The 20087-nt window shown below is 39.6% G+C and overlaps 1 protein-coding gene across 1 annotated transcript in view; it reads right to left on the reverse strand.

Moving 5' to 3' along the window:
* WWC1 (WW and C2 domain containing 1) overlaps positions 1-20087 on the reverse strand; it is a 425359-nt gene that overhangs the window by 188681 nt on the left and 216591 nt on the right. The window contains exons 3-5 of the mRNA XM_053718574.1: positions 7916-8119; positions 5700-5776; positions 691-770 (exon numbers count right to left, since the gene is read on the reverse strand). Of these exons, the coding sequence (XP_053574549.1) occupies positions 691-770; positions 5700-5776; positions 7916-8119 (361 nt within the window). The remainder of the gene's footprint in view (positions 1-690; positions 771-5699; positions 5777-7915; positions 8120-20087) is intronic.

Genomic DNA, 20087 nt, shown 5'->3' on the forward strand with positions numbered 1-20087 from the left:
GTTTTATAGACACTAAAACTTTACACTTATTTTGTCACTTTTTAAACAACTAATGAAACTTTAAAAAATACATCTACATGTTAGTCATGGACTAATCTTTTCTTTGAATGCATCATTCTATCTAGCATGTATTTAGTGTTTAATGTCCCTTTAACATTCTCATAAAAAGCTATACAAAATATATACAATTTTAAAGGGACATTAAACACTAAATAAATGCTACATGGAATGACGCAGTCAAAAAAAGATTAGTCTGAGAATAACATCTAGATGTATTTGATTAGCTGTTTAAATATTGACAAAATAAGTGTAAAGTTTTAATGTCTATAAAACAATGGGAGCTGCCATGTTGTAACTTAGGTTACCTTCTCTGCTGTGGCCAATTAGGGACAGTTATAAATAGGTCACTAGAGTGTTCAGCCAATGACTGTGTGGAATATCACAGTGTTCTGCACTTCCATTTCTAACAGGAACTGAAAGCTCACAATTTTAGAATGGAATTACAAGAACATGGGACAAAATAAATAATTAAAGTATATAGAGGAGTTTTTTCTGTATGTATGAATCATCATTTTATGTTACCATCTCAAAGTGTTTAATGTCCCTTTAAGTAAGAGTCTTTAATGTAAAATAAAATTAAGAAAACCCTTTTACATAAAAGCTAGGCATATAAAAAGAAAGAGCACTTACGCTTTTAGTGTTTGGTAACCATTTTCTTTGTACTGAAGTTCTTGTCTCATGAACACTACTTCTCTCTTCAGTTTGTTAACCTGTAAAATAGGTTGTTACAGTTTCACTTTCACCATGTTCTTATTTTAATTTTTAAACCTGGAGCCTTTACTTTATAATGCATTTTCTAGCTAAATAACCATATGTGTGTTCAATCTGAGATAAACCTGTAAAATAAGTTTCAATCTTCAGAAGTTAAAACCTTTTTACTTGTTTTCCAGGGTCGCAACTATATAATTGGCAATATATACATTATACAAACACATAGTAGAGGACAACCAATATGTACGTTTGAATGCCATGTTTTTTGTTCAAGTACTACTCATATTTGGTGTCTGCAGTAATATAGCTAAAACAGTATCACAGATAGATGGCCACCATACCACCTGCAAAATGTGTTAGGGTTAGGTTTGGGTAAGCTGAGGGTTATGGGTAATGGGTTACAAAAAGGAGATTGTCTCTAAAATGGCACCATGCACAAAACCTACCAAATTCAAAATGGTTCCATACAATATTGTAAAAAACTCATAGATTTCTACGAACAAAAATATAAGTGCCTTGAAATATGTGAAGGGAAATAAAATGTGGCAAGACTGCGAGGTAAGGAGAGTTTTACACAAACTTTCATTAAAATATTCCAGGCTAGTTTCAAAAATATTTAAAGGGACAGTCTAGTTAAAATTAAACTTTCATGATTCAGATAGGGCATGCAATTTTAAACAAATTTCCAATTTACTTTTTATCATCAAAAAGGGCTTTGCTTTCTTGGTATTCTTTGTTGAAAGATAAACCTAAGTAGGCTCATATGCTAATTTCTAAGCTCTTGAAGGCAGCCTCTTGTCTGTCAAAAGAACTGAAATAAGTGGGCAAACTTAGATACAAGGAAATCACAGAGGTAAAAAGAATATCAATATAACTGTGTTGGTTATGCAAAACTGGGGAATGGGTAATAAAGAGATTATCTATATTTTCAAACAATAAAAACTCTGGAGTAGACAGTCCCTTTAAGGTTGTAGAGAAATTCTCCAGAATAATTTAATATAAACTTCTAGTGAATGTTATCCAAAGTTTCCCTTTCAAGGAGCAGAAAAACATTTTTGATACATAAGATGATTTGATTAGTGCACTGTCACCTGAAAAGGGGTAAAACACATAATTAAAATCAGCACTAGAGCAGCCATGGACTCTTCTACAGAGCTGAATATGGCAGGTAATTTCCGGCTATGCACATATCCCTCTGGCGATTGGCTCAATGGTTTGTGTTCAGTTTAGGATCAGAAGAGCACTGCTGCTCCAGAGCAGACGTAATCTGTTCAACCCTTTTCACATATAGGGGTCAATCACAATCCTTTAGAAAAAATTATCTGTTTTTCTACAGAAAAACACCTATACGATTTTTGTTGATAAATTATTTGATATGTTTTTCTGATTGTGATCTATCTCTTAGTTATACACAAGCAGAGGTAAAATAAAATAAAAAAATCTCCAATGCATTACAACATTTTCATTTTGTATTTTTATGTCCCTTAAAAGAAACTTGGAATATTAAAAGCTGTCATGCAAAATATTTTTCTTGTTAGGAATATAATAGTCTAACATTTTGATCAATGTTTTGCACAATAATTTCAAATTGGAACATCATTCAGGTTAATAACTAGTCAGAACATCTATCTGTCTATCATCTGTCTGTCTGTCTGTCTGTCTAACATCTGTCTGTCTATCATCTATCTGTCTGTCTGTCTAACATCTGTCTGTTTGTCATCTGTCTGTCTGTCTGTCTATTGTTACACACACCACTGAAGTAACCTAGTAACCAATCCAAAAATCATTCATTTGGGGACATTAATCACAGCAGATAACTTTAAAATGTACAACCATGAATGCTATGTTGACAGCAGAACTATTGCTGGCATGTAGAACAGAATATATACAAAGCAAATGGTTATAAAAATAAGTACACAGTCATTCTAATGTCTGATGGATATAATCACAGCTCTAGAATAAGTACAGTTATTTAAGGGTAAAAGACAATACAAGATAAAATGTCCCACAATACATTTTGTATCTATACTATAATCGCAATTGTAACCCGTCCGTCGCAACTTGCATACGCATCCACAAAGGAATGTTGGCTGCGTGAGGCAACCAAAAAAATGTTGGCTGCGCGCACAGCAGCAAAGCTGCATCCAGGTGGATTTCGAAAATGGCAAGGTGGTTAAAGAATCCACCTTTGGTGGATTCAGCTCTTTTACAAGCCTATTAAATCCCTAATCTTAAAAATAAAAAAACCCCAAAAAACAAAAAAAAATCCTAAGTCTAACACCCAAATAGGTACTCACCATTCCTGAAGTCCAGCGGAGAAGGTCTTCTTCCAGGCGGCTCCATCATCTTCTATCTTCATCCGGAGCAAAGGTGGCGCGGAGCGGAGGTGCGGAGCTGGTTCCCAGGTGGTCCTCAGCGGCGGTCCTCAGCAGCGGTCTTCAGTGGCGGTGGTCCAAAGCTGCGTGGAGGCTCCTCTTCATGCGATCGTTCTCCGCACACTGAAGATTAAATGCAAGGTACCCTATACTTATTGGGGTACCTTGCATTCCTATTGGCTGAAATGTTGAAATCAGCCAATAGGATGAAAGCTACAGAAATCGAGAACCGCTGCTGAGGACTACCCCTCCGGATCTGCACATCGGGGAAGACCGCTCCGCACCTCCGCTTCACGCTGCCTTTGATCCGGATAAAGATAGAAGATGATGGAGCCGCCTGAAAGAAGAACGGTGAGTACCTATTTAGGGCTAAGTTTTAGGATTTTTTATTTTTTTATTTTTAAGATTAGGGATTTAATGAGCTGTAAAAAACTGATTGCCCTTTTAAGGACAGTAAAAGAGCTGAATGCCCTTTTAAGGTCAATGCCCATACAAATGCCCCTTTAGGGAGCAATGGGTAGCTTAGGTTTTTTTAGTGTTAGTGTTTTTATTTTTGGGGGGGTTGGTTGGGTGGGAGGTTTTACTGTTAAGGGGTAATTGGTAAAAGAGCTGTTTAACTTAGGGAAATGCCATACAAAAGGCCCTTTTAAGGGCTATTGGTAGTTTAGTATTAGATTAGGGGGTGTTTTTATTTTGGGGGGGATTTTTTATTTTTATAGGGGTATTAGTTTAGGTTTAAATTTTTATTTTGGATAGTTTTGTTTATTTTTTTTCTAATTTAACTTTTTTTATTATTTGTAACTTTAGCTTGGGGGGTTGTATTTTTTAAACATAGACTGCCCTCTGGGCAGGCTTATCCCCTAGTATTATATAAATGTGTTATTTATTTTGTTGGTTCTGTATTATTTTGCATTTTCCTGGGCATATTCACCTTGTTACTAACTCATCTTTAGCTTTACAACTAAGAAAGGGTATTCTCTGTTCCTGTCAGTTAGGATCTGACATTCAGTGGCCTAAATACAATAAAATGCTCTGTGCCTGCCTGAGGAATGCCATGAACTCTATGTTTACTGCAAGGTACTTAGCTGCTTTCCAAAGAAAGTAAGGAGGCTTCCTCTTCTTGCAAGGTTTAAAGGGACATGAAACATTGTGATATTACAAGATAAAATATTAAATTGTGACTGACCACAACTAGAAGTTTTACGGACTCAACATATTGTGTTCTAAGAACTCATGCTGTAAACTATGAGACGTATGTGATAACATGTATAAGTGAAAGATTCTGTTTTATTGTGAATACCTTGCAATACATGTAATGTTTGAAACTTCTTTTACCAATAAAGCTTGTTTAAAAAAGTAAAAAAATAAAATAAAATTAATTGTGAATAGTAAACAACCATTTTCAATATACATTATATGTTCCCGCTACTCTTCTCATTAGGTAATTAAGTAACTAATTTCCTACGTAATTTCAAGTGAAAATGTGATTATAATGTGAGAATGTGACCCCAGCAAATCTCGTCATTAGTCATCGGCCCTCCATAGAAAAAGTTTGGTTGCCTCTTTTCTGCACATTCATTGTTTGATCACTGTAGATTAGATTTCTGTTTCTGCTGGACTCAGCAGAGAAGCTAAAATACTCTGCTTTTAAAACGGAACAGCAAAACAAAATTACTGTTATGTCTATTTCAGTAACAAGCCCAGATGGGCTCCTCCATAAATAAAGTAATTGGTGGGGGAGTTTGGTTGTTAAAAAAAACAGCACAGCAAACAATATGTTAATGTATTCAGAAAGTCTTAAACTTGGCTGGTATATACGTTTACTAAAAGGCAATACAAGATGTTTTGTGTCCCTGGGACTGGCCAAGACTGATGCACAAAAACACCTCTTATAGTTTCTGCATATTTTTCACCTGCTGATCCTGAAATGTAGATAATGCCCCTTATCAAACAAGAAATCTTATAATAAAGACCTGATAGGTCCCGAGGAACTCGTTGTTCAAACACATTTTAATCAATATAGGCCAGTGACTTAAAGGGACACTAAACCCAAAATTTGTCTTTCATGATTCAGATAGAGAATACAATTTTAAACAACATTCCAATTTACTTCTATTATCTAATTTGCTTCCTTTTTTAAATATCCTGTGTTGAAGAAATAGCAATGCACATGGGTGAGCCAATCACACAAGGTATCTATGTGCAGCCACCAATCAGCAGCTACTGAGCCTATCTAGATATACTTTTCAGCAGAGGATATTAAGAAAATTAAGCAAATTAGATTATAGATGTAAATTGGAAAGTTGTTTAAAATTGCATGCTCTTTCTAAATCATGAAAGAAAAAATATGGGTTTCATGCCCCTTTAATAATGTGCTCTTGCACTGAACTTTTTGCATACAATTTACAATTCCAACAGTTTGACATTTTTTTGTAACCCCCCCCCCCCCCCAGTAATAAATAAATAATAAGTTCTAGGTGTTGTTTGATAGTCTCAGAAAGAATAAAGTATAACCAACTTACTAACTAAACTTATATACTTATCCAAACATACCCTGGATTTTGTTGTGGCAATTTCAGCTTTTAGAATGTCAGGATCATACTTTGAGCTAGATGAAGAGCCAGAGACCACTAGAAAACAATATAACATAGTAAATAAAAAAATATTCTCAATGATTCCTTCCTAACACAATGGTTTTTCTGAATCAACAAACAACATTGGTATATGTAACAGATAAAGTGGTCTAATAAGCCCTGGTTCAGCTCTAAATGTTAACAATCATATATTGCTAATAATTAAAGGAATAGAAATGCCAAAATTGAAACTTTAAATCAGATGCATACGCACATATGTTGTAAGGGCTGTGCACCAGTATTTAAACACCACACCTTCTTAGAGAGTCAGCAGTAGCTTGTATGACTCAAATGACATCTTCACAGGCACAGTACACACCAAAACCAACTCTCTCAGCTTGAATACTGGTGCACATACCCTCACTGAATATGTGCGTATGCCGCTAAAAAAACAGTAATAACTTTTATAAGGAGCATATTTGGTAATGGACATATATTTTAAAAATGCTTCTATTTAAAACTGAAATGTACCGATGCGCATTTCAATTTTGACCTTTCTATCTCTTTAAATCTCGTTTTGTGTTTGTTTTTCAAAGGATAAAGATGCTACAACTGTAAAATTAGAGCGTTGTTCTGGTAACAGCATTTTTGGCAGTGGAAAAAAGTTAAGGATTTAAAGGGACATTAAATCCAAATTTTATCTTTCATGGTTCAAATAAAGCACAGAATTTTAAACAACTTTCCAGTTTACTTCTATTATTAAATTTTCTTTGTTTGCTTGTTATCCTTTGTTGAAAAGCAGAAAGGTACGTTCAGGAGTGTGCACGTGTCTGCAGCACTATATTTGCAGCAATGTTATACATTAGCAAGAGCACTAGATGGCAGCACTATTTCCTGTCATGTAGTGCTCCAGACATGTGAGCGCTACCTATCAATATATCTCTTCAACATAGAATAACAAGAGAATGAAGCAAATTTGTTAATAGAAGTAAATTGGAGACTTTTTTAAAATTGTATTCTCTGAATCATGAAAGACAACATTTGAATTTCATGTCCCTTTAATTTCTGCACTAGATCAGCACAACAACAATAGAAAGCTAAGCATAACGAAGTAAAACCTTATTATTGCTTTTTTCTTCAGTGTTATCCTTTAAGGGCTTTGCTTTAAGTGTTGATAAAGGGACACAATAACATTTAATTTTTAACATTATGGGGCCAATTTATCAATGTCATTTCGACATGATACGCTATAGGATCAGGCAGATTGAAGACCGCAGCCTCAGAAGCAGCGGTCTTTAGATTCGGAGCTTGATAATTCGGCCCCTATGTCTTGATCAAAATGCATTCCAGTTCCCTCTGTTACTTTTATCAAGGGTATTCTAAGGCTAATTTACTTTTTTGTTTATAAGTATGTCTGTGTGTGTATATATTGTACTGTTAATGGTTAACAATATATATATTATTGAAACTAGCGATAAAAGTGACAAAAGTGACAAACTACCTTCAACATACTAATAAAAACAAAACAGGAATGTAAAGCCAATGATATGCATAAAATCTAATGTATAACACAATTTATTTAGAGCTTGATAAGCTTTACAAGCATTCTAAAGGAATACAAAATGGCAATTAAGGAATACAGAATTTTTGTATTCTCTTATAAGGTATTTGTTTATGTTTTACAACATAATATGCAATATGAATTTTTTATATGCTCTTTTGGGACCAGGTAATCTGCTGTAATATTGCTAATGATTATTGTGATTTTTAAATTTGGCTACTACTGCTGCATAATTGTTTACATTCTGTGTCATGTGACTGGATTTCACATCTCTGATTGGTGCCTTGGGCTGCTATGTCTACCGGTTTTATTCTGTTGCTTTTTTGGATCACCCTCCTTGGGGACATATAATTACAGTTGACATTAGATGTTTTGTAGGTAGGGCAGAACATATTAAAAGCAAATAATGCATTAGTTTGCTTCACTGTGCATTTGATACAGTTATTTTAAATTATACTTAATAAATGTTGGATATTTTTATTACATTTCTATATCTATATATAACAATGTTCCTAGGCAAATATTTAGTGACATAGTGAGGTCAAATGGACCATTCTTTGTTAATATAAATTAAACTTTTTGTTTTTGTACACATTTGACATGGTGTGTATTGATAATAGAATATAAATACTCACAGCTTGTCTGGGATCCCAGTTTATGTTTCCAAACATCATGCAGTTGCCGATATTCTTGCTGAGCTAATTCCAGTCTTTGTTGTTTGATTTGGTAAATTTCTTTCTGTGCACATAAAGCTTCCTGAGCATGCACCAGATAATCCTTCAACATACATTCCTGCTGCCCTCTCCATAGTACCCGTGGGTCCTCTATCTGTGTGGTTTCTAAAATAGACAGTTTACAGTTTATAAGACAAGACTATCTCTGCAAAGGTGATACAAAAAACACATATATTGCTTCAACTCTAAATTAGTCTTCAACGGATTTAGGTCTATTGGTCATAATACATTTGTTCATAGGACAAGGACATATGGTCATAGCTATATGGTCATAAGGACTTTTGGTCATAAGGACTTTTGGTCATAAGGACTTTTGATCACAAGGACATTTGGTTACAAGGACTTTGGTCATAAGACATTTGGTCATAGGACATTTATAAGACAAGACTATCTCTGCAAAGGTGATACAAAAAAAGCACATCTATTGCTTCAACTCTAAAATTAGTCTTCAGCTAATGTTTCCAATAAATTTTGATGAACATTAGGGTAAGATTAATATTAAAAGGACATAGACTGATTTGAATGTTGTGTCTTTAATTGTAATATTCTGGTACTTCTCTGGGAAATGTTTTAAAGGGACATTAAAGTAACTTTAATATAGAAACTAAGAACTAGTATGGCATTGCAAAAAATTTACATACCAAAATAACTAGTTTTAAAGCATAAAAAAATCTCATTTTATTAATTATTTGCATGACAGATAAGGGGTTAGTAGTACTGTTTGTCCACATTTTATTATAAAATCATTTTAAATGACAAATCCATGAAGGTGTCCAACAATCTTGTGTGCTTCTATCCAAATGGGCTCTTATTCATAGATGCTAGGGTAGCATAGGCTAGGAAGTATTGCTTTGGGTTTATGCTGGAAAAAGACAAATGTATTAATTTAGGGACACATTGTGTAGGAATCAATGCCAGGGAAAATATTACTCCGACAAGTACATTTAATACAATACTGCTTAAAGGGATATAAAACCCAAACATTTTTTCCGTGATTCAGACAGAGCATATAATTTAAAAAAAAGTTTCCATTTTACTGCAATTATCAAATTAGCTTTGTTCCCATGATATTCTTTGTAGAAGAGATACCTAGTTCAGTGTCTGGAGCTCTACATGACAGGAAATAGTTCTGCCATCTTGTGCTCTTCAAATTGAAAACATTGTTGCAAAACTGCTGCTATATAGAACAAAGAAAAATGTATAATGGAAGTAAATTAGAAAATTGTTTAAAATCCCATGCTCTATCTAAATCACGAAACCAAAAAAATGTGTGTTTCATATCCCTTTAATACTAGCACTTTGGGTTTATTTCTCATGCAATATTTTAACGCTGCATTTCCTCCTCTAATATGGAATCACACATAGGAAATAGAACTTTTCCATATCATATTCTCACACACGTATATTCAAGAATTTGAGTTGCAGCATGATTAGATTACTGTCTTCATTTTAAGTATCAACAGATGTTCACTGTTTAAAAAATCCACAAGTTACTGGATGAGATATACAAGAATACAGGCTATACTAATGAAGGTGTTAATAGGGATATAAATTCACATGCAATATTATTCATTTTGTTCTAATGATCTAGTAAAGCGGTTACATGTAAAATAGATTTCCATAGGACAAGGAACAACCAATCTTGAAAACACAACGTCATTCCAATTACTAGTGGGATATTCAACTCCTGGCCAGCAGGAGGAGGCAAAGAGCACCCAGCAAAGCTGTTAAGTGTAACTTCCCTTACCCATGATCCCCAGTTATTCACTTTTTCTTTGTCTATGAAGGATGTGCGAAGATGGTGTCTGAAGATATTTAATCCTTTTATGGGTACTTTTCCCTGCAAGCAAGGATTAGGGGCTATGCTGTGTCTATGTCAATCTCTTCATTAAAAATAATGATGGCTATTAGCAGTTAGAAAGCGGCAAGGTTGTCTTTGCTTTATTTTTAAGATTATTGCACCTCTTCTTAGAAAGCCAGGGTCGGTTACTCTGCTCTTTCTTTTTCTTCAGGTCCCTGATAGAGAGTGGAGTGTCTATCACTATCACACCTGAGAGACTGTTCCTGCCCTGCAAACTGGATCCACAGGTAAGCACCTTTGCCTTCTAAGTATTGAAGGACAGCACTTTGGGGGTTAATTCCTCTTGTGGATCCTCATCTGTGAACATATATTCTCTTTAAAGAGTTATCAGGGGGAGCAGTTTGGGAGGCACTGAAGTGTGTGGGACTTAAGGGGTTAATTTTTCCCTTTTCATCGAGAGACTGGCTGAAAGGCATTAGGTCAGAAGGAGGGTCTAAGATCCTTTATTTGATTCAGGGACAGGGGATCCTGTATAATTATGACTAATAGGGTTCAAATGCATACGGTTTATTTGTACTGTACTGTGAGACAGAAATGCACGCCTTTTAGTGGCGCAGTTTCTTTTCTGAGGTCTCTTCACGTGACCTCCACTTTTTCTTATTCTGAGCGGAGTGAAAGGCAATGCGTGTGTCTTAACGAGGGCACATATGATCTATAATTTCACAGTTTCCTCTGACAGCATTTAGTTTCTGACAGCGTTTTTTTTCTGCATGCGACTTCTCCCTGCATTTTTCAGTACACTCTGGTCCAAGATAGGAACAAGGCTCTTAAACTAACCAATATCTTTATCTGCGATGCCAATATGCAGGTAATTAGACTGGGAGCTAAGATGTCTAGCTTCACTGTTCTAGCTCGCAGAGCTCTCTGGTTAAAATATTGGTCAGCTGATGTATCTTCAAAGGCCAAGATTTTGGCTTTACCTTATAAAGAAAAGACTCTCTTTAGTCCTGGTCTGGCGGAAATCATCTCCAAAATTGTTTGTGGAAAGGGATCTTTCCTACCTCAGGACAAGAAGAATAGACCTAATGGTCGACAAAATTCAAATTTTTGCTCCTTTAAGGGACAGAAGTCTTCCTCCTCTTCTTCCAAACCAGAGCAATCCAGGACCTGGAAGTCCAGTCAGCCTTGGAATAAGGGGAAACAAAAGAAGAACCCTTCCACTGATTCTAAATCAGCATGAAGTGTCCGCCGATCCAATTTTGGATCAAGTGGGGGCAGATTTTCTCTTTTTGAGCAGGCTTGGATAAGAGATGTTCCAGATCCGTGGGCTGTGGACATAGTATCCCAGGGTTACAGAATAGGATTGAAGTCTTGCTCTCCAAGGGGCAGGTTTCTCCTGTCAAGACTATCCTCATAACAAGTAAAGAGGGAGGCCTTCTTAAACTGTGCAGAGGACCTATCCTCCCTGGGGGTAATTGTTCAAGTTGCTGTGAAAAAACAGGGACTAGGATTCTATTCAAATCTCTTTGTGGTTCCCAAAAAGGAAGAACTTTCCGTCCCATTGTAGACCTAAAGTGCCTCAACAAATTTCTCAGGGTTCCGTCCATCAAGATGGAAACTATTTGTTCCATTCTTCCCATGGTTCAAAAAAGTCAGTTCATGACGACCATAGACCTGAAGGACGCGTATCTTCATGTTCCCATTCACTGGGATCATCACCAGTTTCTAAGGTTTGCCTTTCTGGACAAGCATTTCCAGTTTGTTGCACTTCCGTTTGGTCTTGCCACGGCTCCCAGAATATTCACAAAGGTTCTGGAGGCTCTTTTGGCAGTGGTCAGATCTCAGGGAATTGCTGTGGCATCTTACCTAGATTACATCTTGGTTCAGACGTCATCTTTTCAACTAGGAAAATCTCATACAGAGATGTTGTTGTCTTTTCTACATTCCCACTGATGGAAAGTGAATCAGGAAATGAGTTTCCTTGTTCCAGCTACAAGGGTGTGTTTCTTGTCAGCTAATCCAAACTTCTTTCTTCGTACCTTTCTCTCCAGTCTGCTGTTTGTCCATCAGTGGTTCAATGCATGGAGGTGATTGGTCTGATGGTGGCTTCAATGGACATCATTCCTTTTGCTCAGTTATATCTGAGACCTCTGCAACTATGCATGCTCAGTCAGTGGAACGGAGAGCATTCAGATTTATCGCAAAGGATTGATCTGGATCCTCTAACAAAAGACTCTCTCTCTCTTGGTGGATTTCACAGGAAAACCTGGCTCAGGGCACTTGCTTCCTGAGACCTTCCTGGGTGATAGTAACCATGGATGCCAGCCTAATAGGCTGGGGAGCAGTTTGGGGCTCTCTAAAAGCTCAGGGCCTGTGGTCTCGGGAGTAGTCTTCTCTTCCCATAAACATCTTGGAGTTGAGAGCAATCTTTAATGCCTTGGTAGCTTGGCCTCAATTATCTTTAGTCCGGTTTATCAGATTCCAATCAGACAACATCACCTCAGTGGCTTACATCAACCACCAGAGAGGAACTCAGAGTTCCTTGGCTATGAAGGAGGTGACTCGTATTCTGCAGTGGGCAGAAGCTCATAATTGTCTCCTATCTGCCATCCACATTCCAGTAGTGGACTACTGGGAGGCAGATTTTCTGAGCAGACAGACTTTTCATCCCAGGAAGTGGGCTCCCCATCCGGAAGTGTTCTTTAAGATAACCCTCAGGTGGGGGGTTCCAGAGTTGGATCTGATGGCGTCTCGTCAAAATGCCAAGGTTGCAAAGTACGGTTCAAGGTCAAGAGATCCTCAGGATGCTCTGATAGATGCTCTGTTAGATGCTCTAGCGGTTCCTTGGATCTTCTCTCTGCCATACCTGTTTCCTCCGTTTGCTCTCCTTCCACGAGTCATTGCTCGTATCAAACAGGAGAGAGCATCTGTAATTCTTATATCTACTGCATGGCTTTGCAGGATCTGGTTTGCAAATCTGGTAAGGATGCCATCTCTTCCTCCTTGGAGGTTACCTATGAGGAAGGACCTTTTAATTCAGTGTCCATTCTGCCATCCAAACCTGGATTCTCTGAAGCTGACTGCTTGGAGATTGAACGCCTAGTTCTGTCTAGACGTGGGTTTTCTGAAGCGGTCATAGATACTATGCTTCAGGCTTGCAAACCTGTTACTCGCAAGATTTACCATAAGGTATGGTGTAAATATCTTTATTGCTGTGAATCTAAGGGTTTCTCCTGGAGCCGGGTGAGGATTCCCTGTATTTTATCTTTTCTTCAGGATGGCCTGAAGAAAGGTTTGTAAGTCAGTACTCTGAAGGATGTCCCAGATCCGTGGGCTGTGGACATAGTATCCCAGGGTTACAGAATAGGATTGAAGTTTTGCTCTCCAAGGGGCAGATTTCTCCTGTCAAGACTATCCTCAAACCAAGTAAAGAGGGAGGCCTTCTTAAACTGTGCAGAGGACCTATCCTCCCTGGGGGTAATTGTTCAAGTTGCTGTGAAAAAACAAGGACTAGGATTCTATTCAAATCTCTTTGTGGTTCCCAAAAAGGAAGAACTTTCCGTCCCATTGTAGACCTAAAGTGCCTCAACAAATTTCTCAGGGTTCCGTCCATCAAGATGGAAACTATTTGTTCCATTCTTCCCATGGTTCAAAAAAGTCAGTTCATGACGACCATAGACCTGAAGGACGCGTATCTTCATGTTCCCATTCACAGGGATCATCACCAGTTTCTAAGGTTTGCCTTTCTGGACAAGCATTTCCAGTTTGTTGCACTTCCGTTTGGTCTTGCCACGGCTCCCAGAATATTCACAAAGGTTCTGGGGGCTCTTTTGGCAGTGGTCAGATCTCAGGGAATTGCTGTGGCATCTTACCTAGATTACATCTTGGTTCAGACGTCATCTTTTCAACTAGGAAAATCTCATACAGAGATGTTGTTGTCTTTTCTACATTCCCACTGATGGAAAGTGAATCAGGAAATGAGTTCCCTTGTCCCAGCTACAAGGGTGTGTTTCTTGTCAGCTAATCAAAACTTCTTTCTTCGTACCTTTCTCTCCAGTCTGCTGTTTGTCCATAAGTGGTTCAATGCATGGAGGTGATTGGTCTGATGGTGGCTTCAATGGACATCATTCCTTTTGCTCAGTTATATCTGAGACCTCTGCAACTATGCATGCTCAGTCAGTGGAATGGAGAGCATTCATATTTATCGCAAAGGATAGATCTGGATCCTCTAACAAAAGACTCTCTCTCTCTTGGTGGATTTCACAGGAAAACCTGGCTCAGGGCACTTGCTTCCTGAGACCTTCCTGGGTGATAGTAACCATGGATGCCAGCCTAATAGGCTGGGGAGCAGTTTGGGGCTCTCTAAAAGCTCAGGGCCTGTGGTCTCGGGAGTAGTCTTCTCTTCCCATAAACATCTTGGAGTTGAGAGCAATCTTTAATGCCTTGGTAGCTTGGCCTCAATTATCTTTAGTCCGGTTTATCAGATTCCAATCAGACAACATCACCTCAGTGGCTTACATCAACCACCAGAGAGGAACTCAGAGTTCCTTGGCTATGAAGGAGGTGACTCGTATTCTGCAGTGGGCAGAAGCTCATAATTGTCTCCTATCTGCCATCCACATTCCAGTAGTGGACTACTGGGAGGCAGATTTTCTGAGCAGACAGACTTTTCACCCCAGGAAGTGGGCTCCTTATCCGGAAGTGTTCTCTAAGATAACCCTCAGGTGGGGGGTTCCAGAGTTGGAGCTGATGACGTCTCGTCAAAATGCCAAGGTTGCAAAGTACGGTTCAAGGTCAAGAGATCCTCAGGATGCTCTGATAGATGCTCTGTTAGATGCTCTAGCGGTTCCTTGGATCTTCTCTCTGCCATACCTGTTTCCTCCGTTTGCTCTCCTTCCACGAGTCATTGCTCGTATCAAACAGGAGAGAGCATCTGTAATTCTTATATCTACTGCATGGCTTTGCAGGATCTGGTTTGCAAATCTGGTAAGGATGCCATCTCTTCCTCCTTGGAGGTTACCTATGAGGAAGGACCTTTTAATTCAGTGTCCATTCTGCCATCCAAACCTGGATTCTCTGAAGCTGACTGCTTGGAGATTGAACGCCTAGTTCTGTCTAGACGTGGGTTTTCTGAAGCGGTCATAGATACTATGCTTCAGGCTTGCAAACCTGTTACTCGCAAGATTTACCATAAGGTATGGTGTAAATATCTTTATTGCTGTGAATCTAAGGGTTTCTCCTGGAGCCGGGTGAGGATTCCCTGTATTTTATCTTTTCTTCAGGATGGCCTGAAGAAAGGTTTGTAAGTCAGTACTCTGAAGGGTCATATTTCTGCACTTTCTATTCTTTTGCACAAACGTCTGGCAAATTTGCCAGAGGTTCAAGCTTTTGTTCAGGCCCTGGTCAGAATCAGGCCTGTGTTTAAACCTGTTGCTCCTCCTTGGAGCCTTAATCTTGTTCTTAAAGTTTTGCAACAGGCTCCGTTTGAGCCTATGCATGTTGTTGATATAAAATTCTTATCTTAGAAGGTTTTGTTTCTTCTTGCTATTTCAGTCCTTCGTACTAAATTGGGGTTTCTCCCTAAGGTGGTGTCAGATCGAAACATTAATCAGGAAATTGTTGTTCCTTCTTTTTGTCCTAATCTTTCTTCTCATAAGGAAGGTCTTTTGGATAGCTTGGATGTTGTGTGTGCTCCAAAATTTTACCTGCAAGCTACTAAAGATTTACAGCAATCTGCCCTGTTTGTGGTTTTCTCTGGAAAGTGTAAGGGTCAGAAGGCCACTGCTACTACCCTTTCCCTCTGGTTAAGAAGTATGATTAGTTTTGCTTATGAGACAGCTGGACAGAAGCCTCTTAAGATAATTACGGCTCATTCTACTCCTCATCCTGGGCTTTCAAAAATGAAGCTTCTGTGGAACAAATTTCCAAGCGGCAACATGGTCCTCTTTGCATACTTTTTCCAAATTTTCCAAATTACTTTTACCTCAGCTGAGGCCTTTTTTGGGAGAAAGGTTCTTCAAGCAGTGGTGCCTTCTGTTTAGGTCCTCCTGCCTTGTTCTCCCTCCCTTTTCATTCTGTGTCCTCTAGCTTGGGTATTGGTTCCCACTAGTTATTGGAATGACGTTGTGGACTCTCCATGCCATAGGAAAGAAAACAAAATTTATGCTTACCTGATAAATTTCTTTCTTTCCGGGCATGGAGAGTCCATGACCCCGCACTCTTTTTAAATTATAATTTGCCATTTTTTTTAGTAAACCTGAGTCACCTCTATACCCTTGTGTTTCTTCTTTTTCCATTTTCCTTTGGCTGGATGACTGTTGATTATGGGTAAGGGAAGTTACACTTAACAGCTTTGCTGGGGTGATCTTTGCCTCCTCCTGCTGGCCAGGAGTTGAATATCCCATTAGTAATTGGAATGACATTGTGGACTCTCCATGCCCGGAAATAAATAAATTTATCAGCTAAGCATAAATTTTGTTTTTGTTATTACTTAGTGAAACATTTCTACTCTCACTCAAACACCATGAAAAATATGAACTTAAACTCTGGGTAGCTCTGGACATTGTTGATGACATCATAAATGACATTATTAGTAATATCACAACATCATAAATGACATAATTTATGACATCACTGATCAACTGACATTCATGAACACCAATATCACACTTTTTAACCTACTGTTGCTTCATTATGTCATTGTGTTGGTGCTAGAGAAGTACACTATTTCTATGCAATTTATCTCAGGTCTGGTTTGAGTGCAATTGACTATGGGCTATTAAGCTGAAATGTATGCAAAGCACAGTGCAGGTACTTAATCAACAGCACAGTGATATGTAATGATCTTAGTATCAATTGACAGTATACAGTACCCATAAGTAAGATGATTTATTAGTGACATATTTGCTCATAATCATGATATAACATAAATTATGCTTACCTGATCATTTCATTTCCATCAAGGGGAGGAGAGTCCACGGCTTCATTCATTACTATTGGGAATTTAGAACCTGGCCACCAGGAGGAGGCAAAGACACCCTAGCAAAAGGCTTAAATACCTGCCCCACTTCCCTCACCCCCCAGTCATTCTGCCAAAGGAACAAGGAAAAGTAGGAGAAATATCAGGGTATAAAAGGTGCCAGAAGAAGAATAAATTTAGGTCCGCCCCACGGAGATTACGGATGGGAGCTGTGGACTCTCCTACCCTCGATGTAAATGAAATTATTAGGTAAGCATAATGTATGTTTTCCATCTAAAGGGGAGGAGAGTCCACGGCTTCATTCATTACTATTGGGAACATATACCCAAGCTCTAGAGGACAATGAATGAAACCGAGAGGGTAAAAAACAAAAACAGCTTCCGCAGAAGCAAAAACGTCAAACTTGTAAAACTTTGTAAAAGTGTGTAAGGAGGACCAGGTAGCCACCTTACAAAATTGCTCCATAGATGCCTCAGAAGAAGAAGCCACAGCTCTAGTTGAATGAGCCGTAATCCTCTGAGGAGGCTTATGTCCTGCTGTCTCATAAGCCAAGCGAATCAATCTCCTCAACCAAAAAGACAGAAGTAGCAGAGGCCCTTTGCCCCTTGCGCTTCCCAGAATACACCACAAAGAGAGATGTAGACTGTCTGAAATCCTTTGTCGTCTGTGTGGTGACAACTTGCTTATATTGGTTTAGTGGTTTTACCATAGAGATTTAGTACTAAATTAGAATTATATTTAGTATAAAGTAAAAATGTTTTAATTTAATTAATAACCACAGTCTGAAGATAGAACTTCAAGGCACGAACCACATCCAAATTATAAAGTAACCTCTCCTTAGAAGAAGAAGGGTTAGGACACAAGCAAGGAACAACTATTTCCTGATTGATGTTACAGTTGGACACCACCTTAGGGAGAAACCCCAACCCAGTGCGAAGTACAGGCTTATTTGCATGAAAACACCAGATAAGGAGGGTTGCTTTGCAAGGCAGCTAGTTTAGATACTCTGCGTGCCGATGCAATAGCCAACAGGAAGAGAACCTTCCAGGACAAAATCTTAATGTCAATAGAATGCATAGGTTCAAACGGAACCCTCCGCAAAACCTTAAGGACTAAGTTTAAGCTCCAAGGCGGAGCCAACTATCTAAAGACAGGTCTGATTCTAGACAGAGCCTGAACAAAAGATTAGATACCAGGGAGCTCAACGAGTCTCCTATGCAACAAAACTGATAATGTCAAAATCTGTCCCTTTAAGGAACTAGCGGCAAGACCTTTCTCCAAAGCCTCTTGAAGAAAGGCCAGAATCCTGGATACCTTCACCTTGTGCCAAGGATAGCCATGCTGCTCACAGCAGGAAAAGTAAGTCATCCACACCTTATGGTAGATGCGACGAGTGACTGGCTTCCTTGCCTGAATTAGAGTATCAATCACGCTTTCAGAAAAGCCTCTCTTGGCTAAGACTTTGGCCCCTATTTATCAAGGTCTGTCGGACCTCGCTGAATACGGCGAGCAATACGCTTGCCGTATTCAGCATTGCACCAGCAGCTCACAAGAGCTGCTGGTGCAACGCCGCCCCCTGCAGACTTGTGGCCAATCGACCACCAGCAGGGGGGTGTAAATCCACCCGATCGTACTCGATCGGATTGATTTCCGGCGATGTCTGTCCGCCTGCTCAGAGCAGACGGACAGGTTATGGAGCAGTGGTCTTTGGGACCGCTGCTTTATAAGTGCTGTTTCTGGCGAGCCTGAAGACTCGCCAGAAACAGGGGCCATCAAGTTCCATTCGGAGCTTGATAAATATGCCCCTAGGCATTCAATCTCCATGCAGTTAGCCTCAGACAATCTAGATTTCAATGTTGAAAGGGGCCCTGAGACAGCAGATCCCAGCAACAGGGTAACCTCCATGGCGGAGAGGATGACATCCCCACCAGATCCGCAAACCACGTCCTCCGTGGCCATGAAGGAGCAATCAGAATGGCCGAGGCCCGCTCCTGTTTTATGCGTGCCACTACTCGAGGTAGAAGTGGTAGCGGTGGAAAGATGTAAGCTAGGCTGAAAACCCAAGGAACCACTAAGGCATCTGTCAGCTCTGCCTGGGGATCTCTGGACCTCGACCCATATAGAGGCAGCTTGCAATTGAGTCTGGACGCTATGAGATCTATCTCCGGCGTTCCCCATCTGTAACAAATCTCTGCAAACACCTCGGGGTGAAGAGACCATTCCCCCGGATGGAAAGATTGTCTGCTGAGAAAATCCGCTTCCCAGTTGTCCATACCTGGAATGTGAATCACTGAGAGCGAGCAGTCGTCAGACTCTGCCCACTCCAGAATCTGGGACACCTCCCTCATCGCAAGGAAGCTCCTCGTACCCCCCTGATGGTTGATGGAAGCCACCGAGCTAATGCTGTCGGTCTGGAATCTGATGAAACTGACCGACTCCAGAGAAGGCCATGCCTTTAGAGCATTGTAAATTGCTTGCAGTTCTAGAATGTTGATCGGAAGGAGAGACTCCTTCCTGGACCACTTTTCTTGTGCCATTCTGGCACCCCAAACAGCTCCCCATCCTGCCAGACTGGCGTCCATGGTCACAATTTCCCAGGATGGTCTCAAGAAGGATGTTCCCATGGACAATTGCTCCGGGTGGGTCCATCAAGAGAGGAGTCCAAGCATCCATGGATATCAGCTGTGACAGATCTGAATGATCACCGTTCCACTGTCTCAACATGCAAAATAGAAGAGGTCTGAGATGGAACCTGGCGAATGGGATAACATCTATGCTTGACACCATGAGACCTATTACCTCCATACATTGAGCCACAGAAGGGCTTGTGGAGAACTGAAGGGGTTGACGCAAGCTTCCTGTGCCGCTGATCTGTGAGAAATATCTTCATGGACATAAAGTCTATTATCGTACCCAGGAACGCTACCCTGTTGCTGGGAACCAGGGAACTCTTTCCTGAGTTAATCTTCCAACCGTGAGATTAGAGCAGAAGATGAAGAGCCCTCGAATGATCCTCTGAGAGGCTGAACGACAGTGCCTGAACTAGGATAGCCAGTTTCCAAGGTCCTCTGGACTGATTCGCTTTCACGGCGGGTTGCTGGCACTGGGCCTTGTCCTCACAAAAGGGATGAAAAGTAGATCCCTTGGGCTTAGCCTTCTTATCCTGCGGTAGGAAAGCTTCCTTGCCTCCCGTAACCGTGGATATGATTTGAATCCAATCCTGGACGGAACAAGATCTTTCCCTGAAAAGGCAGGGACAACAGCCTCGACTTGGAGGTCATGTCCGCAGATTT

The sequence above is a fragment of the Bombina bombina genome, chromosome 6 (assembly GCF_027579735.1).
Source record: "Bombina bombina isolate aBomBom1 chromosome 6, aBomBom1.pri, whole genome shotgun sequence".
Classification (NCBI taxonomy): domain Eukaryota; kingdom Metazoa; phylum Chordata; class Amphibia; order Anura; family Bombinatoridae; genus Bombina; species Bombina bombina.